The sequence below is a fragment of the Bos javanicus genome, chromosome 15 (genome assembly GCF_032452875.1).
Source record: "Bos javanicus breed banteng chromosome 15, ARS-OSU_banteng_1.0, whole genome shotgun sequence".
Lineage (NCBI taxonomy): Eukaryota > Metazoa > Chordata > Mammalia > Artiodactyla > Bovidae > Bos > Bos javanicus.
Window position 1 is genome coordinate 36,267,391 of NC_083882.1, and position 21,296 is coordinate 36,288,686.

General features: G+C 35.6%; 1 protein-coding gene across 25 annotated transcripts in view; it reads left to right on the forward strand.

Annotated features, from left to right (window-relative positions):
• The window catches only part of SOX6 (SRY-box transcription factor 6), an 843,047-nt gene that overhangs the window by 448,094 nt on the left and 373,657 nt on the right, over positions 1-21,296 (forward strand). For all 25 annotated transcript variants that reach the window (XM_061440698.1, XM_061440700.1, XM_061440695.1 and 22 more), the window contains one exon: positions 9,728-9,935. In XM_061440698.1, coding sequence (XP_061296682.1) covers positions 9,728-9,935 — 208 coding nt within the window. The remainder of the gene's footprint in view (positions 1-9,727; positions 9,936-21,296) is intronic.

The following is a 21,296-nucleotide window of genomic DNA, read 5'->3' on the forward strand; positions in this document are numbered from 1 at the left end:
AGTCAGACACGACTGAGCGACTGAACTGAACTGAACTGATACATATATGTAATTTATGTACTATAACTTAAAAAGTTATTTGAAACTTAAAGTATGTAAGTGCAGTACATACCAAGGAAGGTGGAGTCATCTGTCCTGGCAGAGAAGATTGATCACTGACATGGTTGACTTGCCAGAACTTGGTGATTTAAAACAAACAGAAGCAACTTTTAGTTGTTTTTATTATCATTTTTAATTTCTTTGCAGACACTACATCCCTTTGATTCCTTTTAGTCAAAGACTACCAAGAACATACCCATAGTTGAACAAATTGGGTTTATTACTGATTGCAGTAGGGAACATTCACACCACAGGAAACCATGGAGTGTCTCAGTAAGAGAATATTCAAAATAACTTTTTTAGGATTTAGACTTTAAGTGATTTGGGGTAAGGTCTAAGGAAAAAGAGGTTTGATATAGACTGGAGTAATAGGACAAATTTGTGATTGTATATCTCATTAAATCTTATTAGAGGGAGGGCAGATAAGAATAAGAATAAAGTTGTAACTGGAGAGGCAATATAACTAAAATAGAAAATAGAACAAGACAAAATCGACATCATGCAAGGCAATAAGAATAAACAAACTTAATTAAGCCTTGTTAATAGGTGGAGGAAAGGACAAAAGATAATATTCTGTCTCTACAATTTTATTGGCAGCAGGTAGGGAAGTTGATCACGTTGCTGCTTTAGAGAAGCCATTTCCCATTCATTTCTCCTAACTGCAATCACTTCCACCTGTGTGTGGGTTTCAACTCTGTTATGTAGGGCAAGATTGCACTTCTGTCCTACCGTCTATGTCTGTATTTTTTTCTTTTTTTTTTAATTGGAGTATAGTTGTTTTACAATGTTGAGTTAGTTTCTGCTGTGCAGCAAAGTGCAACAGTTATACATATATCCTGCCTTTTTTTGGATTTCCTTCCCATTTACATCACCACAGAGCATTGAGTAGACTTCCCTGTGCTATACAGTAGGTTCTCATTAGTTTTCTGTTTTATACATAGCAGTGTATATATGTCAATCGGCCTGTCTTAATTTCCAACATCTTATTTGACTTTTGCAACCCCAGTTCACTTCTCTAATCTTGCAATTCTTGGTTAAGGTGCAGTTGGAAACTCAGCTAAATTAGAGTTGTAGTATACTGTAGCTGACTGATAAAGGTCAGTTTTCACTCCAATCCCAAAGAAAAGCAATGCCAAAGAATGTTCAAACTACTGTGCAGTTGCGTTCATTTCACATGCTAGCAAGGTAGTACTCAAAATCCTTCAAGCTCGGCTTCAACAGGACATCAACTGAGAGCTTCAGATGTACAAGCTGGCTTCGGAAAAGGCAGAGGAACCAGAGATCAAATTGCCAACATCTGCTGGATCATAGAAAAAGCAAGGGAGTTCCAAAAAACACATCTACTTCTGCTTCACTGACTATGCTAAAGCCTTTGGCTAAGATGGTAATACCAGGCCACCTCACCTGTCTCCTGAGTAACCTGTATGCAGGTCAAGATGTGACCGTTAGAACCGGACATGAAACAACAGACTGGTTCAAAATTGGGAAAGGAGTATGTCAAACCTGTATATTGTCATCCTGTTTATTTAACTTATATGCAGAGTATATCATGTGAAATGCCAGGTTGAATGACTCACAAGTTGGAATCAAGATTGCTGGGGGAAATATCAACAACCTCAGATATGCAGATGATACCACTCTAATGGCAGAAAGTGAAGAGGAACTAAAGAGCCTCTTGATAAGAGTGAAACAGGAGAATGAAAAACCTGGCTTGAAACTCAACATTCAAGAAGTTAAGATCATGCCTGCAGGTCCCATCACTTCATGGCAAGTAGATGGGAAAAAAGTGGAAACAGTGACAGATTTTATTTTCTTGGGCTCCAAAATCACTGTGGAAGGTGACTGCAGCCATGAAATTAAAAGATGCTTGCTTCTTGGAAGACAAGCTATGACAAATCTAGACAACATATTAAAAAGCAGAAACATCACGTTGCCAACTAAGGTCCACATATACTCAAAGCTATCGTTTTTCCAGTAGTCATGTAAGGATATGAGAATTGGACCAAAAAGAAGGCTGAGTGCTGAAGAATTGATGTTGTCAAACTGTGGTGCTGGAGAAGACTGTTGAGAGTCCCTTGGACAGCGAGGATATCAAACCAGTCAATCCTAAAGGAAATCAACCCTGAATATTCATTGGAAGAACTGATGCTGAAGCTGAAGCTCCAGTTCTTTGATTACCTGGTGCAAAGAGCTGATTCATTGGAAAAGACCGTGATGCTGGGTAAGATGGAAGGCAAGAGGAGAAGGGGATGGCAGAGGATGAAATGATTGGATGGCATGTCTAACTCAATGGACATGAATTTGAGCAAACTCCAGGAGATGGTGAAGGACAGGGAAGGCTGGCATACTCCAGCTCATGGGGTCGCTAAGAATGGGACATGGCTTAGCTACTGAACAACAAAAAAATACTGTAGCTGGGACTTCCCCAACAGCTCAGCAATAAAGAACCCATCTGCAATGCAGGAGATGCAGGAGCCATGAGTTCAGGCACAGGGTCAGGAAGATCCCCTGGATGAGGGCATGGCAACCCACTCCAGTATTCTTGCCTGGAAAATCCCACAGACAGAGGAGCCTGGCAAGCTACAGTCCATGGAGTCACAAACAGTCCAACATGACTGAAGTGACTGAGCACATGCACACACATAGAGTAGCTGCTCTTGGACAGAGTGGATATAATCCATATGCAGTTAGGTTTAGTGGGAATTGATCCCTAGATAAAGCTAATTACAAATGTTGAGGTTATTGGAGCTTTGTGAGGGACCAGATCTTAGTGGAATTAATTAAGGATGACTTCATAAAGAAGGTGATTTTGAGCATTGATATTAAACAGAGTAACAGTTCCATATTTATTATTCCACTTAGTTGAATGAGTATAAATAAAAACCTAAACTGGTACCAGTGATTATCGTGACTATTTTCAGGATTAAAAATTGAAACCAAAGATAATTGGACAAAGGACATTTCAATAATAAGAGTAGGTATCATTTACTAAGTACTTAGATGATAGATACTTCCCTACGTGCTTTTTTCATTGTTCATTTCTCACATCAGCTATTTGAGGATATTATAACTCCATTCTATGAAAAGGCATAATCTAACTTCCATCCTCTTGACTGTGGATCAGCCATGGTGACTTACTGTTGAATAGATTGTATTGACAGTTATAGGGCATGACTTCACAAACTAGGTTAGAAACAGTGATATAATTTTATTCTGGCTCTTTTGAGGACATACACCTGTGGGAGGCCTGAACTACCATGTAAGAAGTCCAGCTATTCTGAGGCCAATATGCTGAAAAGAAAAGATCATGTGGAGAGATCACATAGAGGAAGATGTCCAAGGAACCCCAGCTTCCAACCCCAAGCTCTTAAAGTGTTTACTTTGTGAATAAGAAGCCTTTGAGCTTACAGTCTTAGCCACTAACTTAATGTCAACCTCACGACAGACCTTGAGACAGAACCACCCAGCCCAGATTCTCCTGAATTCCTGACCCATAGAAATCATTAAAGTTAATAAATCATTATTGTTGTTTTAAGCATTAAGTTTTAGGATAATTTTTATACCTTAGTTATAGATAACTAAGGTGGGGTATCTTGGAAATTTTGGAATTTGGGTTAATAACTGGAATTCCTGTCTCAAAAGTATGTAAAGCTCACGTCTGAAAATGTAAGGCAAGAAAGGATTTAGAAGGTAGTGTTACTGAAGTTATGGCATCTTTTACTCTTGAGAGTGATTTTAGGATAGTTTTGTGGAATGGAAAATCACTGAATTGGGTGTCAGAAAGCCTACATGTAGAATTCAGCTCTGCTAGTCCTACCTGTGTGACATAGGGAAAACCACATAACCTTCTGACTGTTACTTTTCTTCTTGCTAAAAACAAAGATGTAGAAATACAGTACACAGTTCTTGGCAACACATTTTTAGAATAACATCTAGAGACTGGAGTATATCAGAGGAGAGTGATGAAGGGTCAGGAAACCATGTCAAATGGGAAATAGGTGTTGAAACTGAAGGAGTTTCATCTAAAAAAAGGACTATTTGCTTAATTTCTCCTTTAAGATATTTTGAACAACTTTAACATGGAACAGGATATAGATTGATTTTGTGGATCTTTTGAGGGCAAACAGGAAACCGTGGTTGATAATCATGAGGAATCTAGATTTTAGTTGATTAGGGATTCCCTTTTAAATAATTAGTTATTAGAAAATACTATTTAAGAGCCCTCGGCTGCAGAAATGCCCAAAGAAAGCTTGATTGCTTTTTCTGGTTTCAATACTGGGAAACTATAATGTACTAACTCTATAGACATCTTCAAGATGGCCAAACTCTATTCTCTTAAATTCCTTTTATATTTCCTCTAAGCATCTCTTTATAAAATGATATTGTTCTTCTTTATTGCATAAGCAATATATTCATTAATGATAAAACACAGATAAGCAAAAAGAAAAATTACCAATAATGTTATCACCATTTAGAAGTCACTATAAATACTTCAGTATATATCTTCCAAGTTTTTTTTTTTGTGACCACGTTTATCCTTATGCATGCATGTAACAAGATTGAAGTTATACTAAATACAATATCTTTTTCTCCATTTGGTGCCTCCTCCCTTGTAAATAAATTATTTCTACAACATTTTTTGTTATTCATGTTCAACCTTGAACATATTAATAATATTTGTTTTCTAATTAAAAGTCTTATTGATGATAGAACATTTTCAAAATATATGTAATTTCAAAAAGAAAATATAAAACTACCTATTATTTCAAGGGACTTCCCCAGTGGCTCAGCGGTAAAGAATCCACCTGCAGTGCAGGAGATGCATGTTCAGTCCCTGGGTCGGGAAGATCCCCAGAGGAGGAAATGGCAACCTCTTGTAATATTCTTGCTGGGAAAATCCCATGGACAGAGGAGCCTGGAGGGCTACACTCTGTCGAGTCACAGAGTTGGACATGACTGAGCACAGCACATTATTCCAAGACACAGGACCATTAACATTTTGTTGGAAATTCTGTCTTCTGTACATAATTTTTTCTTAAAAAATATATTGGTGTTTCTCACTAACATGCCAAAATAAGTTTACTTAACATCCATCACTTCACACATTTTGTTTTTAATATTGACTTCTCTATCCCTTCATATATGAAAATATCTTTACGTATTCTTAATTTGTGAAAATTGCTCATATTTTCTAGAAACTTTGCCTAATAACTATTTTAATACTACTGTATACTTTTTCAGTCATCTACATATAATTTTTGTACTGTGTTTAATTAATTTCCAGTGAAATGCTTTAGATAATCTGAACCAACACTGCTTTAGTCCTTGTATTGGTACTAGGTTCCTTTTAAATAATATTTTGAAATTTTATTCACTGTTTGGTGAGGGCAGTAAGGTTAGGGGCTAAGAGAAAACAAACGTAAGTTTTCTTTGAATGAGCTAATACTTACTCAGTGCCCTGTACACTCTTCTTTTTGTGATGTTCATGTGTTTAGCCATGTTATACATTGGTTGTTTTCATATGAAAGATCAAAAGAAGAGAAGTAATCTCCTTTATGTTATTTTTTAAAATTACAACTAACCAGCCTTCTTAAAAATGTTCGTAATCATATCCACATTGTAACATTAAGGCAAAGCACATTCATTTCATTGCCTTCTGTAGGGAATCAGTGTTTCTGAAAGTAGGCTGCATCAGAATGAGAGGACCTGTGCATCAGAATCACTTGGGATGTTTATTACATTTCATATTCCTGGGCACCACTCTTTGGGGGTATGGCAGGAGGTAAGGGAGTCTGTATTTTCACATACTTGCCAGGGAATACTGTAAAAGTTTGAGAAGAACTGCTTTAAACAAATAAGCTGTGCTGCAGTAACATGCATCAAAACTTGATAGATGTGGTCATTGGGCATCTTGTCTCAGTTGGTAGTTCATAGGACCTATTTCATTTATAGGAAATTAAAGAATAGGTTGACCTTTTTTTTTTTTCTATGAGAAAACTTACTTAAAAGTTACCTACCTCCCTAGAACACAAATTAGAGATTCTTTGTCAAGTTTCTTTTTCTGATTTGTCGTTTTTGCCTTTTGTACATGCATGCTCAGTCATGTATCTTTGTGACCCCATAAACTGTAACCTGCCAGACTCCTCTATTCATGGAATTTTCCAGGCAAGAATACTGGAGCAGGTTGCCATTTCCCTTTCCAGGGGATCTTCCTGACCCAGAGATCTAACCCACGTCGCCTGCATTTGCAGGCAGATTCTTTGCCACCGTTCCACCTGGGAAGCCCAATGTTGCCTTCTTATCTAACAGTAAGCTCTTCACTGGGCTTCTGAGGTGGCTCAATGATAAAGAAGCCACCTGCCAATGCAGGAGGCATGGGTTCGACCCCTGGCTCAGGAAGATCCCCTGGAGAAGGAAATGGCAACCCACTCCAGTGTTCTTGCCTGGAAAATTCCATGAACAGAGGATCCTGGAAAGCTACAGTCCATGGGGCCATAAAAGAGTCAGACAAGACTTAGTGACTAAAACAGTGACAGCAACAACAAATCTCTTCTTTGAAAGTGTTTGGATTCATGTGCCCTTTTATTCTGATGAATTGACTATAGGCCTTCATTCATGAGAGGAATGTTTTAAGTTTTAGAAAATTAAAAATTAAAGACCATAAACGGTCGACTTTGCCCCTTTTCTTTGTTCCTAAGGATAGTGTAGGATAACTTATACAACTGAAGTAATTTATGATTTCATCTTCTGCTGGTGTTGGTGACTTTGTGCCATGTTGTAAGTAGTTGTTGTTGCTTTCTTGGAGAAAACATGACTTTCTAGCTTCTTATTATCTTCTTCTTGGCAGTGTTGAGCTACATTGCACAGATTATGGGGCTCAGGACAATATGGGTCATTGGTGAGGGAACCCATCATTGTTGACTGTGGTGGATGATGGTGACTACATTCTCATGAGTTAAAAACAAGGAACATAGCCTATCCAACAAGTAAGTGACATGAGTAAATTAGACTGGAATTAGTTCTGAGAGAAAAAAATGGTAGTGTATGCAGCCTAAATTCTCTAAGGACTACTGTTGCTCAGGCTGACGAGACACTGCTAGTACCTTTCAACTTGGGAGTGACGGGAAAAATCCTCTTCATTATGGTCAGTGGTGAGTCATGTGTAGGTAACCACTTCCATGTAACTGTTGTTTTGAGTTGATCTTCAACCCCTTAGGGTGAGAGAGAGTTTGTTTCTTATTTATAGGCAGTAATATGAGAAATGAAAGTGATTGAAGCATAATTTATCAAGTGATGATTATTGATTCCAAAAAGCCTTGGTAACATTTCTACTAGGGGCACTATTAAGAGCTGAAATTGGCTTTGGCAAACATATGTGCTGAGTCTCTCAGTTGTGTCCCACTCCTTGCGACCCCATAGACTGCAGCCCACCAGGGTCCTCTGTCCATGGGGATTCTCCAAGCAAGAATACTGGAGTGGGTTTTCATGCCCTCCTCCAGGGGATCTTCTTAACCCAGGGATTGAACCCCAGGTCTCCTGCATTGTGGGCAGATCTTTACCATCTGAGCCACCAGGGAAGCCCAGAAAATCTCTTGAGTGTTTGTTTTCACAAAGTTGAGAGTGAACTGGGCACTCCAAGGAGCTGTGTACTAACCATGACTGACATCTAAAAGAAAGGGTTCCTCTGCATCACTCCATGGTTATTGTAAGCATTAAATACAATGTATTTCCTGGGAAAGAAAAGATCTGGGAACAATGTAAAGAGGCGCTCTCCTGCACATTAGTTTTATCCTTTTCAGCGTATTTCAGTGTAAATGTAATGAACATCTGCTCTGTGCTAGGTGCTTTTAGCAGTGCAATAGTGGAAAAAATTAAGATTTGTCTCATAGTAATTTAGAACAGCTTTATTGAGATATAATACGCATACTACACAATTTCCTTATTTAAATGTGTACAATTCAGTGGTCTTTAGTATATTCACAGACTTTACAATACTCAATTTAGTTCAGGACATATTTTTTTTTTTACTAAGCAATTACTTAGGTCCAGAGGGGGAAGAACTTCCTTGGCTCCATCCTTAGATCTGTTTCTTCCCTCAGAATATGGTACCTGCTATTTACTAAGCACCACCTGCTTTAGGTTCAGATCTGTGCCTAGTTACTTTATGGATGTTACCTCATTATATGCTACCAATAGCTGTGGAAATAAGTTTATTCCTTCCTTATATGCAATGACAATAATACCTAAATACCTAGCATTTATTGAGTATAGTTATCTTATTATATGGAAATGTATTTCTATAATCCCATTTTCCTTTTCACTCCCTTTCCTGCCAGTGATTAATTCTGTACCTTTTTTTTTTTTTTAACTCCAGCTTTTGTCCCATGCTCTTCCTCTAGCTCTTGATGCCTACTGGACTTTGTGTGTGTGTGTGTGAAGAAGGGTAGAGATATAGGAGCAATTAAGATTTTTAAACTGACAAGAATCATAAAGTCTAGATGCTTTATTTATTTCATACAAATTTTTTATCAGGAGAGAAAGTTCCCATACACATACAGACAAGGTGAATGCAAGACTACTAGTGGGCTATGGCCAATAATAGGTGCTTCAAGCTCTCAGTTCTGATTTGTAGCTCTCAGAGCTACAAGTGCATTTTCCTTTTATAAACTTTTAGGTGTTTATTATTTTCCATCTAAGATTTGCCTTTTTAAGAGGGACCTAACTATCTGACCAGTTAGCCAGCTTCTCTGTAATATGAGATAATTCTTGTGCGTTTCTATAACAAACTAGTCCTCTTGTTTAAAAAAAAATGTAAAAACAAATCATTTTTAAGTGCCACATGAGAAATGTGTGTGACTATGTGCTAAAGTGTCAGTGGTAAGGATAAGGAATAGAAAAGGTTTCTGTAACTTTGACAGATGTATTTGGTGTTCAGTCGCTCAGTCGCCAACTCTTTGCTGCCCCTCGGACTGCAGCACACCAGACTTCCCTGTCCTTTGCCATCTCCCGGAGCTTGCTCAAACTCATGTCCATTGAGTCGGTGATGCCATCCAACTATGTAGAAGAAGAAAGAAAACAATTTTTTCTCAAAACACAGTACGCAGAAATATTCAGGTTGCTTAACTTTCTGGCATTGATTTAGATATTTTATATATTCTCTGGTAAACAATTAATAATGGAGCCAATTTCTCTATTATTTCTAAATTTAGGGATAATGAATTTTTGTTGTTGTTGTATATGTTTTTTAAGCTGTGGGAAGAGGTTTGCTAATGTAAGTGTCAATTAAAAGAAAAGCTTTACCATTCTTATAATTAATAATTAAATCTGAACTATCTTAAACGAAGGGTATAAATGAGTAAGAAGCTGAAGTGTTCATTTTAAAATTAAATCTTTATACCACTTTTACTGTTTTTTAATTAAAAAAGAAAACCGTTTGAATCTGTAATTTCAGGTCAGTTCCTTTGATAATTATTTCTATAATGTTTGGTATTTTTTTTTAAAACAGAGATAATTAATGTATTTTATTTGTCCATCTCAGCTTCATATACTGTCATTCTGTTTTGATATTTTTCTCCAGTGATATACAAAGAAACAGGTTCTAATGATTTTTATTTTATTTTTTTTCTAGGAGTCAGAGAATAATAAGTTATGTTCCCTATATTCCTTCCGAAATACCTCTACCTCACCACATAAGCCTGACGAAGGGAGTCGGGACCGCGAGATAATGACCAGTGTTACTTTTGGAACCCCAGAACGCCGCAAAGGGAGCCTTGCCGATGTGGTGGACACACTGAAACAGAAGAAGCTTGAGGAAATGACTCGGACTGAACAAGAGGGTATGTGTGGACTTAACTGTTGGGCTTTATTCTTTTAAAGATTCCAGCTTAAAAAAAAAAAATGAGTGGGATTTCAAGGGCCAGAGAAGTGCATAATTGGCACTAGCAAGGAAAAAGTTATTCAGAGGTTACCATGGTGATGGCAGATTGTGATCCATTAGAAGTGTTAGGCAGATAGTTCCATTTTTCTACAACTCTGTGCATTTTACTTGATTCTTATAATAACAAATCAAGGTTTTAAACTGACTTTAAGCCTTGCTCTGGAAAAAGGTAGTATAGGTATTTTCTCAGCTGCAACACTATTTTTCATTTTTTCCTCCCATATTTCCTTTTAATGGATAGTATTTTATTATGAAAATATCAACTGTTTAAAAAGAAAAAAAGCCTAATGTATTTATCCTTATTTTTACAAATATTACAAACTTCTAAATATTATTATTTTACTTTCAAATGTTGTAGAATTGAGAGTTGAGGGTTTCTAATATTGTTAAAACAGTGTTCAAGGAGAGAATTCTTTGACACATGACATCTACTGAGACATCTACCTTCTCTCCTCTCTCTACAAGAGTCCACTTAGGTTAACCTAGGTCCTAAAAAGTAAATGAAAGGAGACTCTCTAATAATATGCTTAAATTAATCAACTCTAAGTGATTGCTATCCTGTGTATGTTCTTTCATTTTTTATGCACAGATTTTAGACTTTAAAATATAGAGTAATTAATGGCTCTGAATCACTACTTATATGTAAGTTAAATTTAAACCTCTGTGGTACTGTAGGGAAATGGGGATTTGATATAAGGGAATTTTTCATGTAACTTAATTTTATTCCATAAAAGGCTCAAAAATTTAAGAATTTCAGATTAACTTTTGTTACCTGTCCACAACATCAGCAATCTTGATGGAAGTTTCTGAAATGTATTACGTTTCCCAGGCTTACTAACTAGATTATATGGTACAAAATGTAAATTTTTTTGATGACTCAGGGTCATGAGGCAGTAGACTATAAACTCCAATTCCTGTCTAACAATTGTGTGACCCTGGGTAAATTTTTCAATCTCCCTCAATCTCAAAATTTAAAATTTTGTATGGTAGTAACCTGACTTCTTAAACATTTTGAGAATTAACTATAATAATTAATATGGGTCATTTGAGGTATTGTGATGATTGTTGTATCATAAATGTCAATTACTTTACCATGCTCTAATGTAATGATGCCCCCAGAGATCATTGAGATGATTAGGACAGTTGCTTTACAGTTATTTTTCTGCAATTATGAAACTTTGGAGTTCCTATGTGTGCTTGATTTAGATATCCTTTTTGGCACGCGTGTGCGTGCACGTGTGTGTGTGTGTGTGTGTTGGTTTCTCTTTCTTTAATATCAGGTTTCAGGCTATAACTTCTTACTTAGTTGTAAATAATTTCTAATTTCCCTCTTATCTTTATCTTTCAGTTATTTAATTAGATGATCATAACACTCTAGACACTATTTAAAATATGAATGCACATTTCTGGGTGAGTTTATGAGAGATTCTGGGCAATATACATACTCTTCAGTTCATAGACTCTGTACTGACTCTTGGCTCTTCAGAGACTTTATACTTCTCATTTGTGCCTATGTTTTAGAATAACTGAGGTTGCCAGGTCAATAAACTCTGAATAAATGAGATTGCTTGATTACTTTTGTGATTCATCAAAAAGATGGTTTTAATTCTATAAGAAAGTACTTTTCAACATACTTTAGAGGGTTCTGTTATGTAAAAATAAAGAAGTTGATTTGTGATGATTTTTTAGGGGGAAGGGTCTAGACTGTTAGGGAATTTAAACTCATTCTTCTCTTGCAAGCAATGATTAGTTTATTTTTCCTCTTCATTACTGTGTGTTATAGATTTGATTTAAGAGTGGCACTTTCAGTATGAGACCTCTCATTTAAGAGTCCTTTATCATTATATTCCTATTATTAAAGAATGTTTTTTATGTACATTACACAACTTTGTTTTCTAAAGTATATATATTTTAGGTATCAGAAATTCAGACATTTTTAGTGCATATCAACATATATAGTCCACTAAGTACAAATATGAAATGATAAAAACTGTGCTCATCAAACCCACAGATTCCAAAAATCTAGGAGAAATGCTGAATATACTGTATGAAAGAAACAAAAACTTGAAAGTTTTTGACAAACCCAAAATATAAACTTTAACTCATCAAGATAAAATTTAATAGATGTTACTGTCAAGTCCAGAGGCTGTGACCAAAATTCCTATCTGCACAAGTAATTACTGGAGAAAATTTAAATAGCAGACACACGATTAAAAAAAAAAACCCACGTATGAGTTTTAGGTGATAGAGCAATGGAGTCAGGATGGTGAATATTGCCAAAAAATTGACAGTGCTATCCTAGTCAGCATTACAGAATTAATGTTTGTAATTACATACCTAGAAATACAGTATGTAAGATTCAAGAGGCCCCAGTCTCACTAAACATCTTGCTCAAGAGAATGCATCTCAAGTATTGTGTTAAGGTGAGAATTACTACACTTTAAGAGGAACTCAGAAGCATTGGAATATTCTCAGAGAACAATCAATATGAGAACAGATACAGTAATATAAGAAGAAGAATAATGGGAGGAACTAGTAATATTATCATAAATATTATATATCACATATTTTACTTTATAATAGGACCAACTACCTAACAGTGTAGTTGTCCAGGTATGGAAAACTTTCTTTGGAAGGCAATAAATTACCTTTGGAGGTATGCAGAAATCTTAATTGCTATCTTTAAAGGTTATTGTAGAGGAGAGGTGATTGGTCTTTTTCTTCCAAGACTATGAATTTTTATGAACTAAATATGCTTATTTAGTATTCTGTAGTTCATGGCATATTTTTAATAGCCCTAATCAAGAGCTTCATAGTATCATGATTATTTTTCTACAAGTTTTTTTTCTTATTATGCAAGGTGCTACATTAGAACTGAGGGATTCTTACCATGATGCTTTATTTTTTTGGCTGTGGATCCCTTTGGTGGGTTGATGATGCCTACAGGTCTATCCTTATTTTAAATGCATAAAGTAAAATTCATGGAATTATAGAGAAAATGAATTATATTAAAATGTTAATTTAAAAATGTTGTGATATGGCAGGAAGTACTATTTTACTAATGGATTAAACACAAGATCTAGTGGAAGGACTAAAAATATATGTGATAAGCATAAAAGGTATTTTGAGATAATCTTCAAGTACAATGTAATCTATATATTATTATTCTATTGATTATAATCTCACAGATACTATGAATTTATTATTTGTTGCCTGCTTTGATAATTTAAAGAAATCACATTTTCAGTTAAAAATATTGGTGAAAAATATCTTTTTTCCATCCAAATTTGCAGACTTCCTGAATGCTATGGATAAATTCGGGGTCTGTGGAACCTAGGTGAAGAACCACTATGCTACATGATATTGCATACCTATCATGAGTAAAGCAGAGGTCTCTAAACTTAGAGAGTTTATATTCTAGTAAAAGGTATAAAACACAGACAAAATGAACTCTAATTCAGTGTTGTTTAATATGTCGTTTAAAGTTCCATGAGTGCTATGTAGATAAAATGTTATAGGAGTTTACAATATAGATTGTGCCTGCCTAGGAAACCATGGAAAGGTTCTCTAGGAAAAGTGGGTCGTAACTGGTTGGAGAATGAAAGAAAGTATACAGGCAGAAATGGAGGGGAGGGACATTTCAGTCAAAAGGAACAGGCAGAGCGCTTTAAAACAGCAGAGAGTTCGAGTTCTACTTTAAAGTATATGAAGATGCATATGCAGTGTAAAACTGAAAAAGTTGGTTCTGTTCATCACAGAGGCCCTTTAATTCTTGGCTTAGAAATTTGAACTTTATACTGAAGGTTATGGAGGAACTATTGACTATTTTTTAGCACAATAAATTGATGGAGTAGAGCTTTCCTCCAAGAAAGTTAATCTGGCAGCACTGTGTTGGATGTATGGGAGTACAGAGAGACATTAAAGAAATTGTTTCAGGCTAGAGATAATGAGGGCCTGAACTAAGGCAGCAGAAACAAGAGAGGAAAAAGGGGTGCATATGGAAAAGATAATAGGAGATAGAACTATTAGGACTCAACATTTAAAGTGAGGATATCAATAGAGAGGAGTTGTTTAAAGGTAGCTTAGAGTGAGTAGTAGGATGGAACTATAGTTAATGAGAAAAGTAGAGCAAAATGTTTTGGAGATTGGAGTAATGAGGATTCCTATTTTTTATTTTGAGTTTGATTCCTAATTTTAACTACTTGCTTGGAGCAATGGAACAGAACAGTAGGATGGGAGAATCAAAATAATTATAGTAAAGGTCATTAATAAGCTTTGATAGATTTATGATTTTATAATAATTGTATTCTAGTTCCAAGGAAGTATAATAGCTCCACCAATATTTGCCTGACTTGGACTTTTTAAAGCCCCATCTCCTTATTTGGGACATCGCTTATCCCATGGGATATATAAAAGCTTTCAGATGCATTACTCACCTCTTCCTCACTTCTACTTCCTGGTTTGAAGGCCATACTTCATGAGTGGCAAGCTTGTGTGACTGACATAATGAATGACCTTCCTGAGTCACTCTAGTCCTGGAATATGTTTTGACTCTATCAGACTAAATACCCTCCACCCTCACTTCGTCTCATATACAGGAACTGATCTATAAAAAGTTTATTTATTGTGGTCTATTTTAAAACAATATCTACATGATAAAACAAAAACTCTCCAAAGAATAATAGGGAAGTTATTCTCTTACAGGTGGATTCTTTGATTAACCAAATAATTGTCCACTATTTTATGTGCCATTCTCTCAAGGAATATCCTCTCCAGAGCAGTGATTTGACTGGATTGCTGAAGCACTGATGAACCAAGGTGTTGTGTCTGAAGTGCTTCCTCTGAAAGTAAGATTTGTGGGAAAATAGGCAAGGTTTCTATTTTCTTGTAAATTTAACTCATTTTTTTTCTGCCGTATCTAGATACATTGGCAGGTAGATAGATAGATATGTGTGCAGATACATGGAAAAATGGATGGATAGAATGAATATCAAAATCTACATTTTAAAACTGCTGATATTGGTGGATATAATATGCAGAAAGACTTTGATTAATAGATTCAGGTTTAAATGCTTCTAAGATAAAAATCCTTCAGTTGGGGTTAAATGATGAATTTTAGTTATCCTTGTATCACCCATCTTGTTGCCAATGTAGCTGGGCTCTAACATAAGCGACAGTTGTCAGAAAATGAATACTTTAAAAAGGACTTCTATATCTAAATACATATATTTAATCAGAGAGTCCTTTGGCTTCTGAAAATAAGTTGTCTAATGAGAATTTCATTTGAGCAGCTGTGACTGAGGAGGTCAACAGGCATTGCCTAGGAGAATATGGCCCAGCTGGTTAAATCTGGTTGTTGTCGTGATTTAAATGGTCAAGTGCTGCTTGTAATCCAGGACCGTCTGTTTGTAAAGGGAAGAGTGAGTGCTTCAGCATAATGTACAGCTGTTTTAATCTCTCTTTAATAATAGTGCTTCAGCCACTATCATGTCTCGTGCATCATACTACTAAGTATATGATCCTAGACTGGATGAACTGGTTTGGGACAGGTCCTGGAGTCATGTGAGATTGCAGAGAAAGGGATATAAACAGCTCTCACAAAATAAGAGTTTCTTTCTTTTTCCTCCTTTAAGAGACTTATATTTTAGGTGGTAATTATTGTGATCAAGAGGGAGTGATGAAACTTGCAGTTAAAAATATTAGAATAAATGTGCTATATTTGATAGAGGCCATAAGCTTAAAGGGAAATATGCAGGGTTTAGGTACAATGTCATAGAATGTATGCTGGTCAGAAATTAGAGTATTTGTCCAGTGGAATTGTGCTTCAAGATATGATAATAATGAAAGTATGTGGATTCATTTGACTGTTTATGTGGAGAAAGGGCAGGAGCATTTGAGCTTTGGATTCCTGGTGGGATAGGCTTTCCAATGGATTATGCAGCTGTTGCCCAGCACAAGAATGAACACGTGTTTATGTATCTGATGGATTATTATCATTATTCACATCTCTAAACAATAATTTGGATTTATACATATATTTTCACTGAATTATATTTAGTAAGCATATATGTTGGTATGTATTGCTTATCTGATGTCAATAGCTTTTGCTGTACTAAAAGAGGAGTGTGATATAGTTTAAACAATGGGAAAACTCATTTTTGAAAGTCATATGTTTTTTGAGTGAGCTAGATCTGGGTTTGAATGTAAGTTCTAATATTTAGCAAGGTAGTATAGTATACTGATTGAGTGTGGACTCTGGATCTAGGCTGTCTCAGCCTCAGTTTAGCATTTGCCAGTTGGATGACATTGGGCACCCTTCTGTGTTTTCTCAGCCAAATATTGGACATAGTTATAGAGCTATCATGAAAAGAAAAAGATTTAGTTAATGCAACTAAAACATTTAGAGCATTACCAGTGCATAGTAAGAGCTCAATAAATGTAGCCAACTTTATTTTCTAGTCTTAGGCAAATAATTTTATCCTTTTGTGCTTCAGTTCCCTCATCTGTAAAACTGGATAAATGGTATCTACCTTTCAGGGTTGTGTCAGAATTTGATGCTATATATATATATATATATATATATATATATATATATACATATACACACACACATATATATATATATATATATAAACATAGCTTATATAACTATAATTATGATTACTATTGCTATTATAACTACTATTACTGATGTCATTTGAAGAACGTTTTTTAAAGAGAAATATTTTAGGAGTCTTATCCTGTACCACAGACAGAACCATAGGAAATGTCCCATGGTGTGAAGGGATTTAACATTTGGCAGCAATGACGTACTTATTTTCTGGAAGAGCAATTCAGCTTAACTCTCCTTTCAGGCTTTTTGGAAAAGCTGATACTAAAGTTTCCCCGATGGAAGCCAATCTTCCCTGCTGAGAAGTATGTGGAATATGGTGTTGTCAGTGAGAGAGTTGGTAAAGACTTGGATGAGGTTTTCAGATAATACCCAGTTAAAAGTACTGTGTTCCTGTTAAAGAAAAAAAAATCTATTAAAAGCCCATGCTAAAAAATATAAAAGTTTAACATTCATACCATGCTAGAGCATTAAAAGAATCTTTTAAAGCAAATTTTATGGATATTAGGTTTTTCAGTTCAGTTCAGTTCAGTCGCTCAGTCGTGTCTGACTCTTTGCCACCCATAAACCGCAGCACACCAAGCCTCCCTGTCCATCACCAACTGCCAGAGTTCACCCAAACCCATGTCCATTGAGTTGGTGATGCCATCCAACCATCTCATCCTCTGTCATCCCCTTCTCCTCCTGCCTTCAATCTTTCCCAGCATCAGGGTCTTTTCCAATGAGTCAGCTCTTCACATCAGGTGGCCAAAGTATTGGAGTTTCAGCTTCAACATCAGTCCTTCCAATGAACACCCAGGACTGATCTCCTTTAGGTTTTTGCCACTGTTCTAATTGAAGGTTATATTGGTGAAATATTTAGAATACCAAGATCCAAACCTTTCTTTATATTTCTCATTTATGGGAGAAGGTTTTGGACTTTTGCATAAAAACACATTAAGTATTTATTATGAAGTCCCCAGAATTATTATTTTAAGTAAGTTGAAAATTTCAGGTCATTTAAGTGCTGAAGTTACCCAAGATCACTCCTGCTCTGGGTGAAGAAGCAATCAGATATTCAGAGCAATGCTGATATAACTTCATTTTCATTCACTTTTTCTTCTCTTTAAAGTGTAGCTTTACTCTCTTATAATGTTTGGGTCCTCGATCCTATTTTAAAGATTTTGTATTATACGCATAGCAAATACTAATCTAGTACCAAATAATTTAAATATACATTTCTGCAAGTATTGTACAATTAGGGATCAAAATGAGGAACTAGAACTACTGTTTCATATTGAATTGTGGAAAAGAATAATGCTTCTTGTGTTTTTGTGTTAAGTATATTTGCTGTCTAATTCTTCAGAAACTGGTCATCCTCACATATCTTTATGAAGTATGTAATTAGCCTGAATCCTGTGAACCCAGACATTCTGGGCAAATATTTGTTTCAATTTGCTGTTGTTTTTCAACTCCCACTTTCAATATTGGCAGTATCCTAGTTGGTTGAATTCTTTTCTCAACTTCATTTTGTGTGTCTCTGCCTTGAAAAGATACTTCAAATTTCTTGGCCCATTTCTATCTCCTCAGACTTAAAAATTCTTTTCTTAAATTTTTTTCTCTATGAATGTTAAGAACAGATGCGGTCAGTTGCTTCTGATTTTTCTTCTTCCTGACCTGGGAAGCAAGAAGGTGTTCCTTGGCATTTTGTTAAGAGGATGCAACTTCCTCTCCATGGTTTGATGAAATTGAGTCATGGTCTCATATGAATTTTGAACTGGTGAAGTCAAAGTGGATCATTAGCATTTTTTTTTCAACTGAAAATTCATTAGATAGCCTTATTCTGGAATTATTCTCAAAAGAATAGGGAGCAGTTTTAAAATCTGTACATTTTTCTTGCACAATATATGTGTAAAATCCAAAGAAAAAATGAATAGAAAAGGAAGTGACAAACTTAAATCTGTGTTTATTATGTAATATTTGATTATATATATTATAAGGCATAAACATAAAACAAACACTTGTAAATTCATCATTCAGTTTGATGTTTTCTTTATCTATTCAATCCCTGTGTTTTCTACATAGATGTAACTAATGCCAGAACTTTGTGTTTAGAATCTTGTCTTTTTTTGTTTTCAAGCAGTTTTATATATGTTCCTAAATAATATGTCATTTAGCTTTGTTTCAGAACTTTATAAAAATGGTATTACACTGTAACCTTCTATGACTTATTTTTTATACTCACAGTTATATTTTAAGATCAATTTGGTTCTGTGCAGCTCTAGTTCCTTTTCACTTTTGTATGATATTCCACATGCTATCCCACAGAATGCTGTAGAGAAGTGTACTCTCCTGTTTACCGTCTGTGGACATTTGGATGATTTCCAGTTTGCTGCTAGTGCAAACAATGAGAGGCGAACATCCTTGTACCTATCTTCTGATACACACGTGCTTGAGCTTCTTCCTGGGGTATATTCCCAGGAGTGGAGCTGCTGTTGACAAATTTGTATTATTCTTTCTACTCTGTTGGAAAACAGTACACAAAGAAATTGGAGCTTCAGTGTGTGTGTGTGTTATAATTCCCGAAAGCCTTAACTGTCTATACCTTTGGTTCCACCTTCCTCAAAACACCTAGCCCAGGCTTCCTTTTATTGCTGAGCTTTTCAGACACATGTAAGAGCCTTTGATGGACTCTTCACTGCAATTCGTCTTTTTCTTTTTGTTGTTTCTTAATAGAATGTCTTCAGCCCTTCTTTTAAGTATGAGCACCAATGTATTGTCATCCTCCCTCTGGACTATGATTACTAGGTTTGTTAGGAAATACATTTTTTTTCCCATTTGATTCCTTTTACTGATGTTTCTAGCTCTGTGTGATTTTTGAATTAAAGTAATTCCTAATCTCTAACCTTATCAGGTTCACATTAATTTTTTCTTAAATATCTGCTTCAAATTCATAATTAACCAGCAAACTCTTGATTATTGCCACTGTTCCAGCCATTCATATTGGAAAAGACATATTTTTCTATCTCAACAGTTGGCTTCTTAACTGGAAATCTTCACTTTTTCTTAAAATGTTTTGTATGGGAATCCTTTCTGATTCAGATTAGTCTGAATTTGATGTGCATTCTTGCTTGACTATGGTAACCTTCTGAGTAATACCTAATAATTATTTAATTAGTTAATTGGTCTTAGCATTAGTTTTTTAATTTAGAAAATGAAAATATTGGTTGAGCACTAAAGGCCACATTCTAAAATTCTGTGCTGCTTTGATTTTCTTTTATTAGAGTTTGGATCTGAATTTCAGCAGCCACTATCAGTAATTTTCTTTTTCAAACTGTTTTCACAGTAAAAGAGTCATCTGAACCAATATCATGATTCTTTTTCTGTTAACTGAAATTGTCCTTTACTATTTCCAGTCTCTTTTTTTTTCTGATTTTTTATAAAGATAGAGATAAAAGCTGCCATCCAGTTTTGATGTCTGAAAAAGTCGTTGTCCAGGGAAGGTACTTATAGACAAAGCCATGGATAATTGGCTCAGAAAGTTCTGTACATGGTTTGAGAGGTTGGCAAATGGAGGGTGAGGTTAGTAGTGTGGCATGATCCAGAAGAAGCTAAAGGCCAATGATTCTACCTTTTGGCAGAGCTGTTAGTAAGGGGATTTGGGCCTTAGAGGGAATTCATGGCCATAGTTATTAGCCATATGAGGTTATGGTTTTAATGCTGAATAACTGTGACACTTAGATATCATAACTTTATTAATTTATGTCTTGAGGGTTTAAGTATAACTGAGGAGCCAACACTGAGAGGCCGGACAAGTTCACACACATGAGTCACAAAATATAGGTCATCCCCTAGCATTAGGAAGGAGGCAGAAGTTAGAGGCCTGTGGACTTCCCCAGTTGCTCTCATGTAGTGAATTTAAATCAGTAAATACAAACGGGTGGTTAAAATAAATGGAGGTAAGATGAAGAATAGCTATGAAAAATGTGACAGAGTATTGAATTATTTTTCAAGGCACTAGTGGTAACAGTGGTAGACTTACTTTGCTACTAATGTGTGATTTTTGAATGAAGGCAACCTATAGTCAACATGTAGCTTTTAGGGTGGCTAATAAACTGTGAGCGCTGGGATTCCATTCTGCTCCAAAATGCAGTGGAACTTAGCTTACCCTGGAATTTCATAGCAGATCCTTCAGAAATACCTCTAATCTTATACTTCTTGCTCCTGTCACAGGCATGGGAGAGATGGGAAATTTAAGAATTAACGCAAAAGCAATGTGTTGTTTTGGAGCAATCTCCCTTTGTTTTCAGGTGGGGAAAGGAGACTGGGGAAAACTGCCTAATGTACCTAATGTACAAAGTTCTAAAAACTATTCTTTGATCTTTTTGATAATGTTTGATGGTATATATAGCGTGACAGTGTCATTTTGGAGTACAGAGGACAGCAAAAAATTAATATTGTTTGCTTATAAATACCATTGTCACCAAACTCATGTACACAAAAACTCATGTATTATTTTTGTTTCTCCACTAGTAATTTTAATTTAACTCTTAACCCCCCTTCTCACTAAAAAGAGAAATTCTTGTGTCACTTCCAGGCAAACTCAGTTACTTCAGTATTTAACTTCAGTTACTTTTAATTATGCCCCTTTCATGTCTTCCTGGTTTTATT